Source organism: Agelaius phoeniceus, chromosome 1 (assembly GCF_051311805.1).
Source record: "Agelaius phoeniceus isolate bAgePho1 chromosome 1, bAgePho1.hap1, whole genome shotgun sequence".
In the NCBI taxonomy this organism is placed as follows: domain Eukaryota; kingdom Metazoa; phylum Chordata; class Aves; order Passeriformes; family Icteridae; genus Agelaius; species Agelaius phoeniceus.
This window is the reverse complement of record NC_135265.1, coordinates 150,489,853-150,512,978: the sequence shown is the minus strand read 5'-3', so window position 1 is coordinate 150,512,978 and position 23,126 is coordinate 150,489,853. Positions and strand designations below refer to the sequence as shown.

At 39.3% G+C, this 23,126-nt stretch overlaps 1 protein-coding gene across 5 annotated transcripts in view; it reads left to right on the top strand.

Annotated features, from left to right (window-relative positions):
* TRAPPC9 (trafficking protein particle complex subunit 9) overlaps positions 1-23,126 on the top strand; it is a 447,139-nt gene that overhangs the window by 123,835 nt on the left and 300,178 nt on the right. For all 5 annotated transcript variants that reach the window (XM_077189358.1, XM_077189354.1, XM_077189371.1 and 2 more), the window contains one exon: positions 22,844-22,986. In XM_077189358.1, the coding sequence (XP_077045473.1) occupies positions 22,844-22,986 (143 nt within the window). The remainder of the gene's footprint in view (positions 1-22,843; positions 22,987-23,126) is intronic.

Sequence of the window (23,126 nt, the reverse complement as noted above, 5' to 3'; positions counted from 1 at the left end):
CTTCTATCTATTTTTCAGAGGAGTGATAGCTTATGTTAGCAGGATGTTTTATCTCACCAATGGCAATGCAAGGTCTTGAAAGTAATCTCAAGTAAATAAATCTAGTCAGAAAATATTATCTTATTTTCCTGATGTACTTCTTTATACCATAAAAGAAGTACTTTTATACTTGTTTTTATCAGTTATAGTCTATAGAATGGCTGCTACCTTAAAAAACTGTAGGGTAAGTGCTAAACTTTCCTGTCATATTTCAAAAAGAGGATTTAGTTATTTTATTTTCTTCTTGTCTATTTCTTCCCTTATTCCAAAGTCTTTGTTTTGCCCAATTTTTAAACAATTGAAACACCTTGGTTCCATTCCAGTGCTTGATGCATGGAGTTGATTTAAACAGAGAAAGTTCCTATATGAAAAAATATAAATGTTATGAAAACATAATTTCCTATTCTTACCCTTCTCAAGCTTTTATAAAATTATACCTTTGATACTATAGTCTTAAGTCTTCAAACAAATCAAACAAGTTCTATTTTTTAAATCTTGCCTAAACAGTTCGTAGCAATGTGTTGCTTTGACTTTACCCATTTTCAAGGCTATTTTAGGTAATGGTTTAGGTAATGGTTTCAGTCTTGCACAGTCATTATTTTGTATGAATTTTTTTATAACTCCCTGTCTTGTTTACCTGTTTCCCTCTGATCCAGTATTTCCTGTGTGAAGAATTATCCTTACTCCAATCTCTTGTGTCTGAAAACAGAGGTTATGAACATAAAGCAGAGTTTTCTTTGGCCATATCACAGAAGGCAACTCCATTTAACACAGAAGTAGCTTTTACTAATAAATAAAGGACTCACTGTTTAAAACTTAGTTTTTTGGGTTAATGAATCAGTCCCTAACCTGTGCCTGTGACTTAACCAAAGATCCCATAAACTTTTCAGCATAATTTTCAAAAATGCTGCTTAATTCTCAGTTGCATTTTATATCCTACACAAATTGCCATGCTGACATTTAAAACTGTCTACCCATACACTGCTGTTTATCTCAGTGACCTTCTAGTTCCTCATGTTCTGGTCTAAGAGTTAAGGAGGTGTCATTTGTTCTGGTGACTCTTAGACATTTGAAATCACAGGAGTAGTTAGTTGGAATGTAATTGTCCAAATGAAATTTGTCCAAAACATGAAGGTTAACACTTCTCTGCATGTGAAAACAATCAGGTTTTATGTCTCAGCAGAAATAGAATCCTTTCAGCAATGTATTTAAATACTAGGACATAAAATTAGTGCCTTGTCCCAAACTAAGAGTGCTGCCTTCTGAAAGATGAAGGATTTCCTTTCTTTAGACTGCGTTATTGACTTTAAACTATATATTCTCTTTTTCCACAGCTCAAATGCACTTCTGAAATCTTCTGTAACTTTACCCCCTGTATATTTTGTTTTCTACTTAACAAAAATATAAAATGTGAATAGTTCCTTTTGGTTTTGGAGCTGGTAAGGATGCAGTACAGTGTGACACATTTACTATGGTTCACCACCTATATTTAACTCAGATTTGGTGATGTTTCTGACAAACTGCTTGCAGTTAGACCAAGTCAGCAGTTCCCCATGATGACCCATGGGCTGGAACAGGAGAACTAATTATCTGAAAAGGACAGAAAATAAAGGATTCAATGGCAATGTGTTAGGAAAGACATTTTAAAGTAAATACTGAGAGCAATTATTATTGTTAATTTTAATCTGTCAGTTTGACATCCATGAAGTGCTGAGTGCTTTATTTTTTGGGTTATACTATATATAATAACTGGGATGAGCCATAGGGTTGAAGACCTGGAAAGATTTGGTTCTTCACAGTCTTCACAAGTACAAGAACATATTGTTAAGTTTCTACATGCTGTATTTTATTGATTACCCTTTTTGAGTTCCTATTATGATCCTGAATCAGAACTTGTGTTTTTCTGGTTATTTCCAGTATGTAATTTATTGTTGACAAATACACTGGATTCCTACCAAGAATTGCTTAAAATTTTGACATCAAATGATATAAAAAAAGAAATCAGGAGAGAAGTGAGTTCATGTTAGAATGCTACTGAGTGACTGAATGCAGTTGTTTTCTGAGGCCATTTTAAGAGAGAAGAAAATGACTCATTTGAGGTTTAGTAAGAAGAAAATTTAAATTAAAACTATGTTTTTATAGACAATTCCAGTATTGTGGGATGACATTGGCTGGCTGCCAGACACCCCTCCTGGCTTCCTTCCAGCAGTAGGATGGGGGCAGAGTAAGATGTAAAAGCTCATGGATGCTTATAAGGACAGAAACAGGCTGGAAGAAGAGTCAAGACTGCACATTGCCAGAAAGTGGAATAACTGTGGGGAATGTTTTGTTTTGAAGGGCCAAGGGTTGGTGTTTGTGTGTCCTCCTCTGTTGGTGGTGCTGATTTTGGCCCAGTCCAATGAGCAAAGACTTTCCACTCAACCAGGAGCTCCATCAAACCTGGCCTTGGACAGGGATGGGGCATTCACAATTTCTCTGGGAAACCTGTGCCAGGGCCTCACCACCCTCACAGCCCAGAATTTCTTCCTGTATCTAATCTAAACCTACTCCCCTTCAGTTAAAGGCCATTCCCCCCTTGTCCTGTCATTCCAGCCCGTGTCCAAAGTCCCTCTCCAGCTCTCCTGTAGCCCCTTCAGCCACTGCAGGGGGCTCTAAGGGTCTCTCTGGAGCCTTCTCCAGGCTGAACAGCCCCAGCTCTCCCAGCCTGTCTCCAGAGCAGAGGTGTCCCAGCCTTTGGAGCATCTTTGTGGCCCCCTCTGGACTCTCTCCAGCAGTTCTGTGTCCTCCTGATGTTGGGAGCTCCAGAGCTGGATGCAGCATTCCAGGTGGAATCCCAGAGCAGAGCAGAGGGGCAGAATCCCCCTGGAAATATCCCTGGGCTGCAGGGGGGGACCTGCTCTGGGCTGGCTGCCCCTCCTGCTCTTCTCCTCCCCCTGCAGCCTTTGAGGTCTGGAAATAACCTCCACACAAAAGTGAGAGGATCCTTTTGCCCTCCTTGTTGGCTTTTTGCTTCTCAGATCTTCCTGATAAAATTCCTTAGACAGAAGTTGTGGACAAAGTAACAGTGGATAATGGGATCCTTTGTGAGCTGGTGCAGGAAAAGACACCTGGGAGCTCTGCTGAGTGTGTGTGTAATTAAAACACAAAAATATTACTGTGCAAAACGCTTATTACACCATCCATCACGATCATTCAAAGGAACTGCTGTTTTAAGAGCAGAACCCAATTTTAGTTTGTTTAGCTGTGAAGTTAATGAGTAATTTGCTGCTAAAATACTCAGAAAATTTGAAGTGAGAACATTTTCAGGCATATTTGAAGTATTGGGCTTTTTTACAAAGAAGAGTTTTTTTCAGAGATAATTATTTTTAGGTAACATGCAGGAAATCAAACTACAATACTTTCTCCTGTTCCTTGTGCTCTCCTCCATGTGGTGCTGTGTATCTGCAGCAGCACAAAGCAGAATTTCTGAGTAGCTTTTCTATACATTAAAACATTTGACACCAACTTCTTAGCTTGATGGAAGTAAACATTCTGCATGTGTGGATAAATCAGCAACCTGGAACTTGGCATGCAGGAATTGTCTGTCACATCTCTTAATGTTTTGAGTGATACAACCACTTAAAAGCACAGGCAGATTAGTGGATTCCATTAATAATGACTTAAAATATATTAGATTAATCCTAAATTTATTACCTGTCACATACTTCCAGGCTTAGAGATGAGTGCAGGTATTCCAGAAGTGAGGAAGACTCACTGTGCTGTGGGATAAAAGGAGATCTTTGAGACAAGGCTGTGGATATTTGAGCTTTGAAGTCAGTGCCAAACCTCAACCATACCTCAGCAGAATGACAAACTGCAGAACTTAATTTTACAAATTCTGTTAACATAATTCAAGGTGTTTGATGATTTCCTCTGCATTACAATGATGGGCATTTCAGTGAATTCACAGTGATCATTTTAAGGTGGCACATTGCTGCAAATCAGGGAAGATTTAAAGCAAAATGGATTAATAGATCAAACATATCACTGTGTAACACAGAATTTCATAAAATCATGGAATACATGCAACCTGTTCCACTGTCTTGCTATCCTCACAGTAAAGAATTTATTCCTAATATCTAGCCTAAACCTACTATTTTTGAATTTGAAGCCATCCCCTATTTTATTTGCAGAGATGCCCCAATGAAGGAAGGAATGATGCATCTGACTCCATGTTCTCAGAAGGCTAATTTATTATTTTATTATACTATATTATATTAAAAAATACTATACTAAACTTTACTAATGAATACAGAAGGGATACTTACTGAATGCTAAAAAGAAAATAATGAAAACTTGTGACTCTTTCCAGAGTCTCAGCACAGCTTGGCCCTGTGATTGGCCAAAGAGTCAAAACAACTCACACCAGAATCCAACCAGGCAATCACCCTTGGGTAAACAATCTCCAAACACATTCCACATGAGCAAAACACAGGAGAAGCAAATGAGATAAGAATTGTTTTCCTTTTCTCTGAGACTTCTCAGCTTCCCAGGAGAAAAGTCGTGGCTGGAGGAATTTTTTCAGAGAATGTGAATGCCACAATCCCTTTATCTTGTCACTAAATGCCATTGTAAGAGTCTCTCTCCATCTTTCTTGTGGGTTCCCTTCAGGTGCTGGAAGGCTGCAGTTAAGTCCCCCTGAGGCCTTCTCTCTTCCAGGCTGAAATTTTTTTTGTGGAAAATAATGTGGTGGAAATGAACAAAAAAAAATATCACTGTTGCTGCACCCCAAGCACCTCTGGGAAGTGCTGTGATGGTTCAAGTTGCCAACTGCAGTTTGTCACCTCCTGCTTTCAGCCATCTCTGTGCCTGTGCACAGATTGACAGATGGCAAACATGATGCCAGTACTTTCTTAGAGCTCCAGGTCTGGGACACTGCTGAGCCTGATGGCTCTTTGGGCACTGACAGAAGCTGTAATCAGAATTAGTGGACACATGAGTGTGTCCCATAGACTGGGGACCAGGCTTTTGTTTTGCTTTTGAAGTCAGTGCTTCACAGTCCATATGCTTGACACACTGGAGGTCTTTGAAGATGTGAAGAAACACTTGAAGGAGGGAGATGGTGAAAGTTCTTCTGGATTCAGAGAAAGCTTCAGTAGGATCAGAGAAGAGAGGGGTACTGAATACACAGAATTCCGCTTTATTTTGTGCAGAAAAAGACATTCACACCCATTTCTCCTATCATTTTCAGGGAATCTCATGCTGTTTGTGCCTGGGAGAGTGGGTTGAGAGGTATTTTGTGTTCTGGCACTGTTCTTTAGATATCCTGGTTTTGTTGCTGTATGTGGCCATTTCTTAGAAGTATGAACTGAGAACTTTTCTCTGCAGAATGTGCCATTAGTGAATTTTATCTTAGTTAGGATAAAGACTCTTTCCTTTTAGATTATAGCAGTGAATCTCAGTAAATGCATGTGAGCAGGTGTCCAGCTATGGAAAACTTCAGACATGTTGTATACTACTTTTTTTCACTGAAAGACAGAACAGCAAATGAGCATTTAAAATGTGCTGCCTTAGATATTTCTGAAGATGCATCCTAGCAAGTACTAAGAGCTGTGAGCTACAAGAAATCTGGAGTGTAAAGCATCTATTCTTTACATTATTGCACTGATTTGTAACTTTTTAGAATGTGGATTTGTATGAGAACTCTTAGTGCAAGCCAGGATTTATTTTTGATTTACATTTGTATGTTCATGCATTGATTATTTCATCAGATGTTTCTTTGAAACACTTCAAAATATGAGATTAGACATAACATGGTGTTATTACTTTTAAGATAATCAGTGAAAACATGCAGCCACTTAACAGGACTTTTGTAGTTTAAGTTTCTATTATAATCTCCATTATATGGCTAAACCCCTTAATTATTCTCTCTCCAGTTACCAAACTTAAGTTGTTCATTGTGTTGGTATTTCTTTGTATTTTTTAAATAGCCTATGAAAAAGTAAAATATTTGAATTTGAAGCAGGAAGAAAGGGAGAGCAAGGCTTGAAACATTTGAGTAATGTGGGCAGTGGGTGAGCAGTGTATAATAACTTGCCAGATATTTGCTCTGTAGAGCAGCATTTTTCCTTGACACTATTCATAAAGCTGTCATCCCCACACCACAGTAGAAAGATACTTCCCTCTACACATTTTACAATATCTTGTAAGTTTGTTTGACAGGGCACATGACAGGTCTATCAAAACTGGGAGTCTCCCATGACAAAATTCAAGACAACTGGCAATCCTGTAAATGGAAAAGGTGGAATTTATGTATGTCAAAAGCAACCCCGTTTTTATTTAAATTTGTAAGAGTTGTCTTCTCACTTTTCCTTCTCATTTTTCTATCTATATGATTTGAAATATTAAATGGGAAACAGGCTGAAATGCTATCTAGCTGTACCATGTTTTTATAAAACCTTACATGAACACTTGCTTGTCCTACCCTTGGATCTCTTTATGTCATGTATTTGGAAAGGATTAAGCTAGAGCTAAATTAGGAAATAAAAGAAACCTTGTATATTTCCCTTAACACATGAGAGCTCAGTGAAGCAGGTGGCTGAACCCTGCTGAGAAAACCCTGGGAGTTCTTGCACTTGTGCTCAGTGAAGCACACAGAAAAGCTGGAGAGAAGCTCAAGGTAGTGATGGACAGGGATTCCATCAATCAAGCACAAAAGCTGCATTTAAGTGCCTGAGAGCATGAACAAGTATGAATTTGGGGTATACTTGGAATGGTGCAGACATTGTCCACAGCACTTTTGAAAGTGGTGAAGTTGATTATAACCCTTAAAAATGCTCACAGCTCAACTCAGAGGCCTTCAGGTAAGAAGAGCTGTGGGCTGTGCTCTTTCCGAGGGCTTCCCTGGGTGGCAGAGAAGGTGGCAGGAAGATTCCTGTCTCCTGTTTCCTGCCTGCTGCCTGTTCTGAACTGTTGGAACCCTGGATGCTGAGAATTCTAAACTTTCTGTGCTGAAAGGCACAGACCTGCAAGAGAACACTGCATTTGACCTGAGGCTGTGGAGAGGGCTTCCAAAATTGATTAATAGCACTGGGTTTATGAGTGTGTAGTTGGTTAGAAGTGTGTAATAACACGGGGTGGAAAACTTAAGAGTTTGGGGTTTTAGAATATGGTAATAAATATGAAGCAAGATGGAGGTTTTAGGGTGGAGACAGGTTGTTCTTCTTTACCTTCTTCACCTTCTTCATGGGTTTGGGTGGAATTTTGTAATTGGACAGAACAGTCCTCATTGTGGGCTTTGAGTAATCAGTTATTGGGTTAAAAGGGAAAATAATTTAGATGTCATTTCTTAATTGGATAGTTTAGCCTTAAAAGACCTTGTAACAAGAGGTAGTTAGCCATTTTGTGCCTTGCTAATGAAAGACTGCAGAACTCAGGCCTGTGAGCTGTAACATTGATAAGAAACAATAAACACCTGAGGTTGAACACAAACTATTGTCTCAAGTGCCTTCAATCCCAGCCTGATAGAGGTAGAAAAAGGAAGCAGAAAACCCACGTGAATCTTTTGGAGAGGGAGAGAATTTTCCATTTGTGGAAGCAGATCAGAAGGCTCGTGCAGGGAGGTTTAGTAAGTGAGTACTGAGAAGGGGGAAAAAGGATTGGCTGAAAAGATGGAAGCTCTGCCATCAGGATGTTAGATCTCAGCAACCAGGGACACTCATTGGAGATGCAAAAATTGGATCATCATCTCTCTCTGGTACCAAAATGGATTTACATTGGTAAGAAATGTGGCAAAAAGCCTGCAGAGTTTTAAAGTGAAGCAGGGAGTGCTGAGGATAGGAGATGTCTGTGCTGCCAATGCTTTTGAGGAGGGGTGGATTTTATTTCAAACTGTCTCTAATCTGATGTTATGGACTTGAATGTCTGGTATTGGATGGAGTGCACCTTCCAATTTGCTATCACAGTGTCATTTCTCTTGGAGAGGATATCTCAAGTTGGTCTGGCCCAGCACACCTGGTCAAGGCATGGTCAGCTACAGCAGGTTTCTCATGGCCATGTCCACTCAGATTTTGGATATTTCCAAGAGTGGGTACTTTATAAGCTCTTTGGGCAACCTGTTCTAGCATTTATCTATGCTAAGAGTAATAAAGCTCTTCCTTGTGATGAAAGGGAATTTTCTGTATTTCATTGCTCCTCACCTTTCTGCTGGAACCCAGTTGGCTTCATCTTCTTTAGGCCATCACACTGGGTGTTTATAGGCATGGGTGTGATCTCCCTGACCCTTCTCTCATCTAGGCTGAACACTCCAGTCTCTCCTCAGGTGGTCAAATTCCTCAGCCTTTGGTGACCCTGGGCAGGACTTGCTCCAGTGTCTGTGTCTCTCCTGGGCTGGGGAACCCAGCACTGGGCACAGCTCTTGGGAAGGGCTGAATAGGGGAAAGATCACCCCTGGCCTGACCTGCTGCTGGTTCTCCTGATGCAACTCTTGTAATTAACCCTGAAATGATCCAGTTTCATTCTTCAAGAACAAAGTCAAGAAATAAGACTGACCACAAAAGCATCTTCCTGATCCAGACAAACCAAGTCCTGAAAGTGTCCCCATAAAATCCCATGGTGGATTATCACCAAGGTGAACTGATTAAAAAAGTGTAAGAATATAGTGGGCAGAGGAAACTGACTTACAAAACTTTAAAATTTCTGTTCTACTTTCTATTTATTTATTTTTAAATGGTACCAGTTCTCAGAATATTATAATTTCTAGTGGATGGAAAGAGAGGATGGTAAGAGACAGAAGTCCAGACGATTCTATTCCAAAACTGGGCTGACTTTAGGTCCCATCATAATGTTGTGGTTCATATTATCCTGTAATATTTTAAACTTGGATGTTTCTTTTTAACATTTTGAGCTTAATGCAGTTACCTTAGCACAAGTGTATCATCAAAAATTTGTAATATTACACATAAGTCTAATAAATTTCATTTTTCAGAACTCATTAGGGCTTCTTCTCCACTTTAGAAAGTTAATTTCCTTTTTTTAAAACCATTTAGCTTCTTTTTCTTTCTGACCTGGGTTGAATGCAGGTGGGTTGCCTTAGGCAAACAATTACCAATCAACCCTCAAGCAGAGAACTGAGGAGTAATTTACACTTTTCCTATGTTAAAGCTGTGATGATGATATGTTTAAACTGATTTCTTGTGTGTCTTTATTTCAATAGGAAAAAGTTATGCTCCTGCTACCTGGTAAAAATAGATCATAAGTTGCCAAACAGATTGTTTACCATTTGGTGTGATAAAATTAAAATCTTAGAGATGGACAAGAAAAACTTGATTCTTTATAATCTTATTATATTTTTTAAAGCAGGGTGAGACACTTGTCATGTAGATGCAGGAATATGGAGTCAAGTATTGATGCTTTGCTGTTCCTTGACTTTTAAAAGCAACTTTTGGCTACTATTTTTCTTCTGTTAATGAGGATTTCAAACAAATTTATTGCCAAACAGTTCCTGACCACAAAATAATAAAATTCCTGACCATGTTCTAATTATTGAGCTTAAAAAAAGGGGAGTGGGCATAGAAGGAATTCTGGATGGCTGAAATTATGTATTTTGACTATTTATAAACAAACCTGATTTCTAAAAATATCTAATTTTTTTTAGATTTTTGTCTAAAAAACCCCACCAAACCCACAAAAAACCAAAAAACACACCCAAGAAATCTCAAAACACCTGAAATCTTCCAAACAAACTAAAGAAAAAAAAAAGGTTTTAAATAAAGCAAAGCCCCATCATTCTGGTTAAATAAAATTGAATTTGAAAATAACATTGCTTTTCTATCATAATTATTTGAATTGTCTTTTTTCCCTACTCTCTTTTTCTGTGTGAAAATTTAGTACTCTGTACAAATATTTCAAGAATAGGAGACTCTGTTTCTTTTGACTACTGACTATTGTGTAATTGCCTGGGATCATACCGAAAATTATTCCTGTCGTTTAGCTGGTGTTGCTGCCATCAATGGGAAGCAATAACACCTCTGTGTTTTTTACAATGTGGATACATTAACTTGCCTTTTGGTGCAATTATTTCTAACAAAGCCAGTATTTTACTACGATTTAGGAAAATTATAAGGAGTTCTTGGTAATTTTACAGAAATCACAATGTTTGCAGTAACAACATTTTTAGTTATGTCAAAATTAAAAAAAAAAATCAATTTCAGGATGAAATAGAAGTATTATGGTGATGTTTTGCAGCGTAACCCATTAAGCATGTATTCTTAGCATCATAATTCTGTAGGAATAGGTACCTGGAGCATCTCAGTGCATTGTCTGACCAGGAGTGAGTAAGGATTCTTGAGCTGCAGCTCTAAATAGTTGTGCACAAATAGAAGAAACTTGGAGATTGTTGCATGTTGTTTTTCTTTTTTCTAGATTAAAACAAGTTGTAAAATTTATTTAGTTTTTTGTTTGTTTTCCTCAGTCAGTCATTCATTCACTCAAAATAAAAGCCACACATGGCATAAGTTGCAAGGTAAAGAACATTCAAAGTATGTTTAGATGAAATAGTGTTTCCACAGGAGCTGCTCAGAATCAACAGTCTTCCCAATTTTCTGCTTTTGGTTGTATTTCCCCATTGTGCTCTTTTTTCTGCCAAGCTTATTGGGTGGTCAAGTGGAATTCACAGAACAAGGATGGGTTTTGCTTAGGAATTAATCGAGTATGAGTAACAGTTGGAAAATGCATGATTGTGTTTTAAACCTCTGAAGTGATGAGTCACTGTTTGGGAGTTTCCTGCTGCATATTTATGAAGTGCTCAGAGATGACTCAGTCTGTTTTTTAAGTAAGCATTTGTAATCGTTTTAAGTGTGTGCTAACCACTTAGGCTGGGAATCAAGTTGGCATCCTAAATAAAATCAAAATAGTGGTTTAAACATCAGGTACCAGGTCCTTCCCTCCCTTCCCTTCCTTCCCTTCTTTTTGTAGGATGATTTGTTATTTTTAAAGCATTATTGTTCTGTGTGCAGAATACAGATGTATCAGTAGTGGCAGCTTGAAAGCAGGAATGGTTCAAGTATTGTCTGAGCTCATGCTCAGAAATCAGCACAAACACTTGCTGCAGATTGGTCAAATTGTCACTGACAAGTCTTTTATAAATCTATATTTCTGAGAGAGCACTGTGTTACACCTCTCATTTGCTTTGTGACCTTTGCCTCTGGAAAATTTCTCTGTATTTTTGGTAACATCACACAATTTAAAGTGTCATTCATTCTCAGCCTTCAGGACTCCTCAGTGCAGGTGGGACTGGAGCCAGCGAGCAGAGGCCATGTCCACCTGGCTGAATTGTGCCAAAATGGCATCAGTGAGGACTGGAAATTAATTTTAATGTCATCCCTATGTCTGAATCATATCTGAAATTATTTTCCATGTGTTTACTGAAGAGCTAAGTCCAGATTCCCTGTCCTGAGGGGAAACTTTGGAGGGAATCACATACAGAGTTTATAGGAGCACTGACTGTGTGTTTCAATGGTGTAACTAAAGGCTCGGTTGTTTGGCAGAGTGACTTTCAAAGAGCCTGCCCAGGGAAAGAAGATATATCAGAATGGAAAGTGTTGTTTTTCTGCAACTCAAAGAACCCATTTCTAGCCAGAGTAGAGGACAGATTTAATTTCTGAAGTCTTAGTTCTTGAAAACTAATTTCACTATTTTCTTATTCTGTTAGTTTTGATCATCATATTAAGGAGAAGGAATTTGCACTATTCATTCCACATTAAACTCATTAAATCAGTGATAAATTTAGCTCAGTAACTTTACTGATTTTAAAACTGATTGTGCTACTGGAGCATTTTTTTCCAACCCAAGCAGCAGCTGAAAAATCTGAAGTGCTTAGTCTCTCATATTTATGTGTTAATGTCTGTGCTGAATAAACAGATCTATAGATAAAATTGTTCAAGCATTCCTCTTAAAGCCCCTTTCTTCATTTGCTTCTACTTTTGAAAATTCACTAATTGGGCTTATCCCTTCTAATCAGAGGAATTCCTAAAAAAATGAGGATTATTTAACCCGAGAATTCCAAAGAGCTCTCCTATAAAAATCTTATCAGTTCCAAGAATCTTTTATAGAATTGATTTTTTTTTCCTCTGGTTTGCTGTGATGCATTGTTTCTTTTAAAGATACCTCAGTTATTGAAGAGGAGGATTTTTATCTTTTAGGATGTATTTAGAGTATATTTTTTTCTTCAGAGTGTAGTACAATAATATTATGAATAAAAATTGTACACATAGTGAAGGGAGCTGGCTTCTTCAGCAGAGTGTTTTGAACAGTGAGTGGATTTGATACCTTCCTAAAACCATTTGTATGGGATGGATCCCTGTGATGTAAAATAGGAACTCTGGACCTCTGTAAGATCTTGTGCCCATAGGGGGGTGCATGTGATTCTTCCTTCTTAGTCTGGAATATTATTTTTATATTCTCTGGTGGTTCAAAAGTTTGTAACTTTGACAAGTTGTATGTTGCCATTGGGGAAGCAGAACAATTAAACCAGTTAATTTACACTTACTGTTGGTAAATGTGGTAAAACCAGAAATGAAACTGCAGAGTTTCAGGGTTATTTTATTGGGTTAAAGGGTGCATATGTTGTTAGGGGGTATAGGGTATTATTATAGGATACATTTGTTGGGAAACTGTTGAAATGGGTTTTGTTAATGAGGGGCAGCATCATGGTAAGCAAATCTGTCCCAGTTCTTTGAAGCATGTTCAGAGCTCTTGAACAAAGAGAAAATCATTGGTACTGCTCACTTGATTCCAAAAACACTCCCAGAGACTCTACAAAAAGCTCTTTGAGAGAGGCAAGTGTGCTGTGAGATGAAAGTGAGTCCCATTGTGAGTTGAGTTGGTTCAAGGTAGGGTAAGGGGCTCATTTGCACACTGCAGGGTGATCTCCTGCCTAATTCCTTGGGATTGTTTTGTGCCTGTGCATGCTCTTAAAGGATCTGGGCATTAGGGTGATTAGGAAAGTGCCAAAAATCAGCAAGGGTAGCACACATGGAAACCAGCTCTTAGGGATTACAGGCTTATCCTGCAATAGGGCTGGGGGGTTAAAGTTTGAGGTGAAGATCAGCACTGATCCACATGTGCATGGTGAAGTTAATGCACATGAAGAATCTGGGGTCTTAATTCCAAATGCACAGTGATGGACTCTGAATTAATCATTGCAGTGCAGGGTAGAGATCTTGGAAGCATGAGATGCTCTACAAAGGCAAACAGAATATAAGGAATAGAATATTAGAAAGAAAAGGAATAGAGAACAAACCAAGCAGTTCTTTCTTTACCTCTCTTTGTGTGCAGTCTCACCCTCTTTTCTCACATGGTAGAAATAGAAGGAACAGGGAAGGGGTTGAGGAAGAGTGAAACAGTGTAGAAATGTTTGGCATGAAAAAACAACTGAATAATGTTGTGGTGTTATTACCCAGGGATTTGAGGTTGTTGCTTCTCAGCCTGTTCAGGCTTGGTAGTGTTGCTTTTGTGGGAAGGTTGGAGGAGGACTCAGCCTGGACTCACCATTTGCAGACCTTAGTAGCGTTGTAGAGGTTTGCAAAAGTCTCACTTGGTAAGTGGGAATATGTTGTGGGAGGTAGTGCTTGTTTGCTGGGTCTGGAGCAGCCAGATGTGCTGTGGAGCCATTAAAGAAAGTCCTGTGCTCACTCTCTCCAAAGTGAGAGGTGACCTGCCTGTGAATGAGCAGCAGCAATGAGCAGAGGTGTCAGTCCCAGCTGGGAGTCACTTCTTCAGCACTTGTTTCTGGTTTTTACTGAAGTTCTTTCTGAATTGTGACTGGGTTTATATGTAATTTCATTTAGGGTTTCATGACATATGAGGTTTTTATGCTGGAGACATATCTTTGTTATGCCCACATCTTGGTTTTATCCACCTCTCCCTGGGGTGTGCCTTTAGTGAGAAGGGATCTGCAGCATTTGTGCCTTTACTCTTGGGGACTCTGCTTGGAGGGTGAACTGAACAGGTTCAATGTACAAATGTATCCTATATAATACCCTATACCCCTAACAACATATATACCCTGTAACCTAAGGTTTCAGTGAGGAAATAGGTGCAGTGATGCTGCTTTACAGCACCCAGCATGTTCCTAGCCATCGCTAGGAGAACCAGGTGGTCTCCACATAGAGACATTTCCCCTTGGAAGGGTGTGTGTATGTCTGTGATTTCTTCATCAGCTTGTGTCCCTGCATTTATTTATTCTTTCTTTCTGCCTTCCTACTTCAGAGTCAGGGCAGGATTTATCCAAAGCACTGTGGGAGGGGATTCTGTCCCTCTGCTCTGGTCAGACCCCACCTGCAGTGCTGTGTCCAGCTGTGGGGCACAGGAATGACATGGAGCTGTTGCAGCAACTCCAGAGGAGGCCACCAAGATGATTGGAGGGATGGAGCAGCTCTTCTGTGAGGAAAGACTGAGAGAATTTGGAGTATTCAGCCTGGAGAAGAGATGGCTTCAGGATGGCCTCATTGTGGCCTTCCAGTACCTGCAGGGAGCCAACAGGAAAGATGGACAGAGACTGCAAGGGCCTGGAGTGATAGGACAAAGAGGAATGGCTTCCAGCGGGAAGAGAGTGGGCTTGGTTTAGATAAAAGCAAAACCATTCTTTACTATGAGGATGGTGAGGCACTGGCACAGGTTGCCCAGAGAAGCTGGGGCTGCCCCATTTCCAGAAGTGCTCTAGAACAAACTGGATGGGGCTCTGAGCAGCTTGGTTTAGTGGAAGGTGTCCCCATGCCAGGGGGGGTTGGAATGAGATGGCCTTTAAGGTTCCTTCCAACTGATGCCATTCTTTGATTTCAGAATCAGAGAAGCTGTCAAGGAACATGTGTTCTGACTTGCCCCTCCATTCCTTCTCATCCTCCAAGACCAGCATGCAGGGTTCGTTCTCCAGCGTGTTTTTCTAACACATTTTGCAGTTTAGTGTCAGCAGACAGAAAACTCTCCATGGGAATGTTCCACATAAAAGTTACTTGTGTTTAAATTATTTTTAATCTCTCATCTGTAGCTCAGCCAAGAATGAGATAGTTGTGGTCAGCAGTCACCCAGGCTAAGGTAAACCCTTTGAGGCAGCTGAGAATGGGCATCAGCCCCTTGGGCATCCAGCTGCAATAGTGGGACCCAGGAGGCCTGGATGCAATTTGCCTTTAGTTAAAGAAGGCAGAATTCTGTGATTAATACAACAAAAATAATTATGTATTTCCTGAATATTTCCAGAGGGGATTGAAACTCTAGGAGGGAATATTGTTCAGGGGAATTATGCTGTGTATTCCTACCTTCTGTCTGTAGGAACTAAGAACTTGTATTCCAGCTAAAAAATGTGCACAAAATCACTTGTGAATGTGTGGCTGCAATAGTCAATTAGGAAATGCAGAGTTTAATGAGAGATGAATGCTCTTCAGTCCAAGATTGCTGGATATTATATTTTATCTGTCAGCCTGTATATCTGTTTGTCAGAGCAACCTTTGATTCACCCTATTTGTTAATGCAGAATGACTACACCAGCCCTGCCTTTAAACTTAATATTATTCTGCTCACATCTCCATTCTCATTATAAACATGGCTATTTTTAGCCTGCACAGATTCAGAATATGCCTTGTAAGCTTAAGGGGGATTTATTGAGCTCCTGTGTGTATTCACTAGAGATTCCTTGTTGAAGCTTACTGATTTAGGATTGGGGAGGGGTAAAATGTACTATTTAATTCCCAGTATATGCCTGCAGGAGCTATATTTAGCTTCAGCTACTTGCCATTGTGCTATTTTTGCTGAGAGATGCAGCACTTCCATTGTTCAGGGGTTTAACTAGACAGAAATGTGGATGGATGAGCTCCATAAACCCTGGTGTGGTGCAAGAATTGCTTCTGAAAGTCACTTGAGTAACACTGCACCAGAGCTGCACACAACAGGCACCTTGTTCACTAAAGAGGGTGTGTAGAGTCACCTGTTAACACAGGTGCTAAAAATGACATTGAATTGTGTGGCAGACTGATAGAGAAGTTTACCAGGAGTGGCAATGTGGGCTTTGTTTGTATTTGGACATGTAAAGGCCTGACTTGCTGCAGAGGCACAATTTATTTCATTGCTTAATCAGTTGTTAAGAATTTTATCCTGGCTTTTGTAGTTGCCAAGTGTATTTTCAGTGGAATAGAGAAGAGAAAAATTAGCATGGAGAGTGTGTGCTGCAGTTGGGTCCAGGAGGATGATTACATATGCACTACAAGATCATTACATATGCATATCCTTTTTATAATGCATGTATCAGAGCTTCTGCTATCAATTACTGCACTGTTTGGTGCTCTAAGGAACAATATCTACAGGGAGAGTCTCCTTTTCTTACTTGGGCAAAATTAGGAATTCTACCTTGATCAATGAAGTATTCCAGTGGACTCAGATTTGCTTCAGGATTGACATGCAGACAAAAGTGTAGGATTTATGTTTTAGCAAAAAAAAAAAAAAAGACAGTCATATCATCTATGAAAATGCAAAAACCCTAAAGGACCTTTTGTGTATCAGAAAATAAGATAGGTTAGCCATGAGTGAAGAGATTGATACTGTCCAGTGAGAGTGCAATGAATAAATCTCTTTCTGCAAAGCAAATGGATCTCTCCCTGCTTATCTCAAGTCCATGGTTGGACTTGATGGTCTTGGAAGTCTTTTACAACCTTAGTGAATCTATGTTACTGTGATATCACTGTGCACTTTATCCCACCAATTATTTTCATGTAAAAATTCAAGTTATTATTACTTTTTAATAATAATAATAATAATAATGAGGTAGTGTTTTCTACAGGCAGAAAACTTTATAAACATTTGTTGACATGTTCAAATTCTTACCTTCATTTATTAACATGGACCTTTCATGACAGCCTAAGATTGTGGCAGACACTAAAGACATTAGAGAGAACCAATTTGTTTTCAATTTTGAAACAATACTCACCTTGAATTAACCCTTTGAGGATATCAGCATCCAAGTTCTTCAGGAAGCTGGGACCAGAGACTCCATGCTAAGGAGTTGGGCAGATTTCAAACCCCAGATTCCAGCAGTGCTGTTCTTGGGGATGAATAAAGAAGGAATAAATACTTCTGTCATTTAACTGGCAGATTTTTTTTTTCCTATTAGATTGGAGATTTTTGTCCTCCCAAGTAGAATTATAGGATTTGAAGGTATCCAGAAGTATCTCTGCCTTTCCTCTTCAGCAGTGTGGGAGTGTGGTTTTTTTTCCATTTGTCCTCCTGAGAGCAAGTGGGCAGGAGGAAATTCAGCCCATGGACATAGAGGCACCACTTGCTTCTCCCAACACTGCTATTAAGCCTCATTCTTTTTACACAAAATCATCCTTTAAGCCTCTTTTTTTATATAGACTTTATTCTTTGTCAGGTTACCATGTGGAACCAAGGGCTGTAGATTCAGTGATGAGAGGGAGAAGCAAAAATGACAGGAATTCTTTTGTTAGACAATTGTAAATGAAGCTCAAGAAAGTGCTAATCTATATTAATTTTGATAGCCAGATGAATACACAGGCAGAGCTGTGTGCATTTCCAAATGCCAGGACTGGGTTTGGAGCTCAGTGCTAAACATAGACACAGTCCTTGTGTTCACAAATTGCTCCAAAGTGGAAGCTTGATGTATTTGAGTCTCATCTTCCTTGGTTTCAGCTATTTAGGCATCTCCATTTCCTTCCCAATGCTCACTTTTTAGCCTTTTCCTTAAAAAGAAAGATTCAGCTGTGTCCATGCCCTGTATTTGTATCTGAAACATGTTCCTGGACCAGCGTATCCCACGTGCTTGGATTAAAAGCTTGCAGGACTTTTTGAGGTTGATCCAGATCTGCACGTTTTTGGGGACATCTCTGCTGATGTCAGGAGCTTGAGCATTGTCAGGGTCACCTGCTGCCCTTGAAAAGAATGTGGTTAATTAGAGAAACTCACTTTCTCCTCGTTACTGCCAGATCATTTAATTAGTTACAGCTAGGCAGCTGAAATTCCTGATCCATGGTTTATTTACATAAAGCTCTTTCAAGATTTTCAACATTGCACCCAGCAGAAGAAATGGAGAAATTCATTTTGGTGAGACAGATCCTCTGGTGCCTTTTGTGAAATGGAACTGATGAAGTAGCAAAGTTTTATTTCTTTCTTTTTACTGAAGAGATTTTACTGATTGTGGCTCAGAGTTGAGAATGAGAGTGGAATGGTCAGGGAAGAAGAGGAATGAGGGAGGGAGGCAGAGAGAACTTAACAAAATTGGGGTTTAGGGTAAGGTTAAGGAAAAAAAATCCCACACCCAAACCAGAAAACACAAGGCAACAGGTGAGAAAAGGGGCTAAAGTCAGAAAAGTTGGCTGAACACTGAGGAATGTGTGGAGCCAGAGCTGCTAATGGGAATCAGGAGTAGGATAGGATTTGGGAATAAATCTCATGGGCAAGTAATCTGTATTTTTTTTTTTCCAAAGGAAGGTGTATTGAAAGGGTACACACCTAGAATAAATTATTTTTTCAAATTTCAAGCCCTAATTGCATAAGAAATTATACTCATTTATGAGAATTGCATTCTAGAAGCCATTCAGAAGCTAAAATGGAAAGATTATGTGCTGAATTTGTATATTTTTGAGTCTGGTCTTCATACTATTTCTTTCCCTTAGTTTTTAAATGTTGTGGATTTAAGGAGGAGTCTGTAGTGCTACAGTCTGGTATTTCTTCAGTCATTGCAGTCAGCATCTGCAGCTCCTTGGGAGCAAACTGCCTGTAGCACTGACATTTCATCTTCTATTAAGGGCTGAGATCTACTTAGTGTCATTTTTACTGTACTAAGGGAATTTAGAGAAGACCTGGAAACACAGTGAATATGAGCCTTGCTCACAAATGATGATGATGCTTTGTGTTCTTCTATGGAAGTTTTATTTTCCTTTACAAAGAGAATATAATGATTGCATCTCTGCAGGTGGGCCCTTATATCCTTGATTTATAGTTCCTGAACATGTTCTTCGTCTAAGATAATTCTTCAGCTAAAATTTTATTATTTGCCACACAGAAGTCTGAGCACTTTTTTGGGGGACAAATTTTCTTGTGTCTGGGATTCAGTCAACCATCCCTCAGTTGAGAGAAAGGGCTGAGCACCATATTTCACTTGCCAGCACAAGAAATGCCCTTCACACAGCTTTCCCCCCATTCATTTCTCTATTTAATTTGTCATTGTCTGTTTTGGACTTTTCTGTTCTCAGTAACATTCCAGCTTCTGCATGAGTAGCAATAATCTATAGAATTAGGTGGAAATTCTCTTTAGATTTGATTTTGCTTCTGTGGAGGAAGTACTGTGGAAGTAGTTCAGCAGAAATAGTTGTTCTGAGCTGTGGATTGCAATTAAATTGGCAATTACAAATCAGTATTAGAGGTGTTGCTGCTCAGAGTCACCACTGAGGTGTTGGCAGGTGGGAACTGACTGGTGCCAGTGAGTGAGGAAACTTTAGTTCCCAATGGTTGCTTTTCATTTGTGGCATCAAACCTCAGTTCCTTTCTAACTTTGCTTTAAATTTTATTATGAGTCAACAAACTGGTGCCAGCTGAAAATACATTGAGGAAAAAATGCATGAAAAACCAAACCAGCAATTTTGGATAGTTTATCTGCAGAATGTTTCTGGTAGGTGTCATTGATAGTGGGTGCTGTTGATTAAGAATCTCTCATTTGGAATTTAGATGCAGAAACATTTTTGTTTCCTTTTCTTCATCAATAGAAGGAAGGACCAATGAAATCATAAAAAAATTTATCAAGCCAAAGCCATCACAGTAAATATTTACTGTTGAGTTTCCAGAATGGAGCTCTGCCTTAAAAACAAGAATCCCCCAAAGTCCACAGGTTTCTGAATTTCAGATGTGTTCAACAGTTATCAATATTCTTTTCCTGCCTGCCCTGAAAGCCTGGTGCACTCTCTCCTTCCTTCCTTTTGTTTTTTATAAATAGTCTACAGGAAGAATGGTGTTCACATTCTGCCATCTCATTTTCAGTCTGCAGTGATGCAATTTGGAGAATTCTAAGTGATGCTATTTGGGTTTGTAAGGATGAAGAGAATCTGCAGCTCAGGCTGTGATTTCTGCAGGTTTCACAAGGAGTCAGGGTACAACATTATTTAAATTGGGGGCCGTAGCATTTGGGCCATTCTCTGCAGGTGCTGTGGGAGGGAGTGGTAAATTATTTGAAATTTGTAGGTTTATGAAAGTGTAGGATTTTCTTTTTCTATCACTGAGATAGAAAATAAATCTTTCATATTATAGGTGAAGTAATATTTGAGGTTTTAAAGGAGATTGAATTTTGTTGTAGTTGTTGTGGGGTTTTTAAAATATTTTTTTCTGGTCATATTACATAAATCCTAAGCAATGAAACTTTCTCTAACCACCTGAAGGCTCCTGAAAAAAAATTATTTCCTTCTGTCATGCTCCTCCCCTGCACATCCATCTACAGTCCTGATGTGAAGTGTGCCTGATGTTTTTTCTTTGTGTGCACATGCACATTCATAGACACCTGCAAACCATCATGGCCAGAGAAAGAACAGAGGTTTGGGAGCTCTGCAGTTGTCAGAATCTCCTGTCTCCTCAGTCTTTACTGTGCCCAGTTAGATCTCACATTCTGGGTGGGAAGGGATGTCCTGCTGCTGTCTGGATTAACAGAAGATGGTTGGGTTTCCTTTTCCTTGTTCTTGCCAGTGGGATTTCACACACAGCATCATCAGCAGGATTTCCCCCACAAATTCCTCACTGCAACAAGGACCAAAATTATGATGGTGCCCTTAAACCCTCCTGCTCATCAGTGGCACATAATGGTTGTGGTTTTAACCTTTTTTCTGGAGGTTTTTCACTTGGTCTAGGATGGAAAGGAGTTTGAATCTGGAATAGTGATGCTCTGTGACCTTTCAAGCTGAAATCTGTTGTGTGTTTACCTGGAATGACACAGGGCTGGTCCTGTTAAGCAGCTTTTTTCCATGGTCCTGTGCAGAGGGAACCATGGAGCTTTTCCCAGCAGGACTCTGTGGACATTACAGCAATAATGCAGAACATGCACAGAGTTTTCACCATGCCCTAATTGAAATTGAAGTCCATTCTCACATTGCAACATAAGTAGTGTCAGATCCCTGTACTTACAGAGCCTGGCTCTGATTTTTATGAAATGGTCCAGCTGGTTAATTAGGATGAAGTATATTTTGAATGGGTTTGTGCTTTTTTATTTTTGTGTTTAATATTGATTAGCTCTTCTGACATAACATAAACTTGAGTTCATTAAGTACAAATTAGGAATTGACATAAACAGAGTAGATGGGTATGTCCAGAGTGCCCAGTCAAGGGTTTTATTTGTATTGTAAGGTGGCTCTCATGAATTTTAATGAAACTAAATTAAGAATTAAAATTATTCCACTTAAAAGCGAGTTGGAAATAGGCAGAACAGTTAAGTGCACACATGCAGCAGAACATTAAACTCTTGATTTTGGTATTCTTTAAATCACTGGACTGTGGTTATTTTAGGAAAATGATTCTATCTCTGTTTCTTTTCCTTCAGCCAGACTTATAAACAGAATGGTATCAAACAGAAATGGAGTTTTTTTTCGAGTTGAAAAATCCTTAGATTGTCCCTTAGAGCTCTTGATAAAAAATAACAGGTCTCATAAATTTTTTGTGAATCTTCTGTTGAAAGGCAGAGTGCTTTTACCTTTCTGAGGCTTGATGGTGTCTGATAAATAGATTTGCTGGATAAGTTGTTGACTTGAAGTTTGGCATTTTTTGCCTTTTTTTTTTAATAAAGAATGAGCTAAAAGCCAAACAAAGGCGAAATGGGTGTTGTTTCTAAAGCCTTTTAAGAAGTGTCTTTCCTTCCAGATACAGGTTTCAGCATCATATGTGATGTCCATGTCAGGCTGCAGGGCTGGCACTGCCTCTGTCCTTGCTCTGAGGTGTGGCAGTAGCAGCTGCCTGAGGACCAGGATAAAAACTGAGAAAATAAAAAAAAATCCAGTGACATTTCCCAAATTCTCACCCTGCTTCCATCAAATCATATTTCAGGGACATAATGAAAGAGGAGGTGGTGAATAATCTTTTTGGATCAATCAAAGGGTTGTTCTGGGTTTGAGCACTGATGATGACGTGGGGGCTGTGCTGGGAAGCTGCTCCCATGCTGGTCATCGAGGGGAGAGGCACAAAGCCCCAAATTTCCTCACAAAAGTAAAGGCTCAGTGCTGCTGAGAGCAATGAGTGCAGAAGGCTCATGCTAGAGAATCATTTTAAATATTTACTAGCCAGCCATTTCCTCTAAAATGAACACAAAGACAAGGTGCATGCAGTTAGCTGTTGCTCCAATCTGTTAGTTCATGGACATGAGAATGAGAGACCAGATTCTTTTAGCTTTGTAGAATCTTTATCTGCCCCCCAACTTTGAAGCTTTTCCATTTGATTAGATAGTGAAGTGGTGAATATTTTTGAAGAGAATGAAGGAGTGCAGCATTGAATAAACCCTAACTCTTTTAAGCAACTTTTTTCATTTTTTTGGTGTTGAATGTGATATGGAGAGGAGTTATGTAAAGGGAAGTCCAGCTGACTTTGTGCTGCACTCTTTAGTTTTCCAAAGGATTAAGCAACTGTTTGCCTAAGCTGCAGTTATTTGTTAGATTGCCTTTTTTTCCTGAGATAACAGAATAGATGGGTTAGGAAAGCAAATTTGCAAATCACTTCTGTGGCCTAATTTAATTGAACTTGTGAAATGCACGGTAGTGAAAAATAGCTAACAAGGAATTGACTTTTATTCCTCTAGACACTGGAAGCCATTCTGAACTTCAAGTACTCTGGTGGGCCAGGACATGCTGAAGGATACTACAGGAACCTTGCCCTGGGTCTCCACGTGGAGGTGGAGCCCTCTGTTTTCTTCACTCGCATCAGTACCCTGCCAGCCACAAGGTGAGCCTTGCCCTGACTCCTGAATTTTCACTCATTGTCTCTGTTCCATTGAATATAACTTAAAGACCATATTGGAAACATTTTTAGTATCATCAGTAGCATGTAGGTAAAGAATGATGTGAAGAAATTTTCAAAATTGC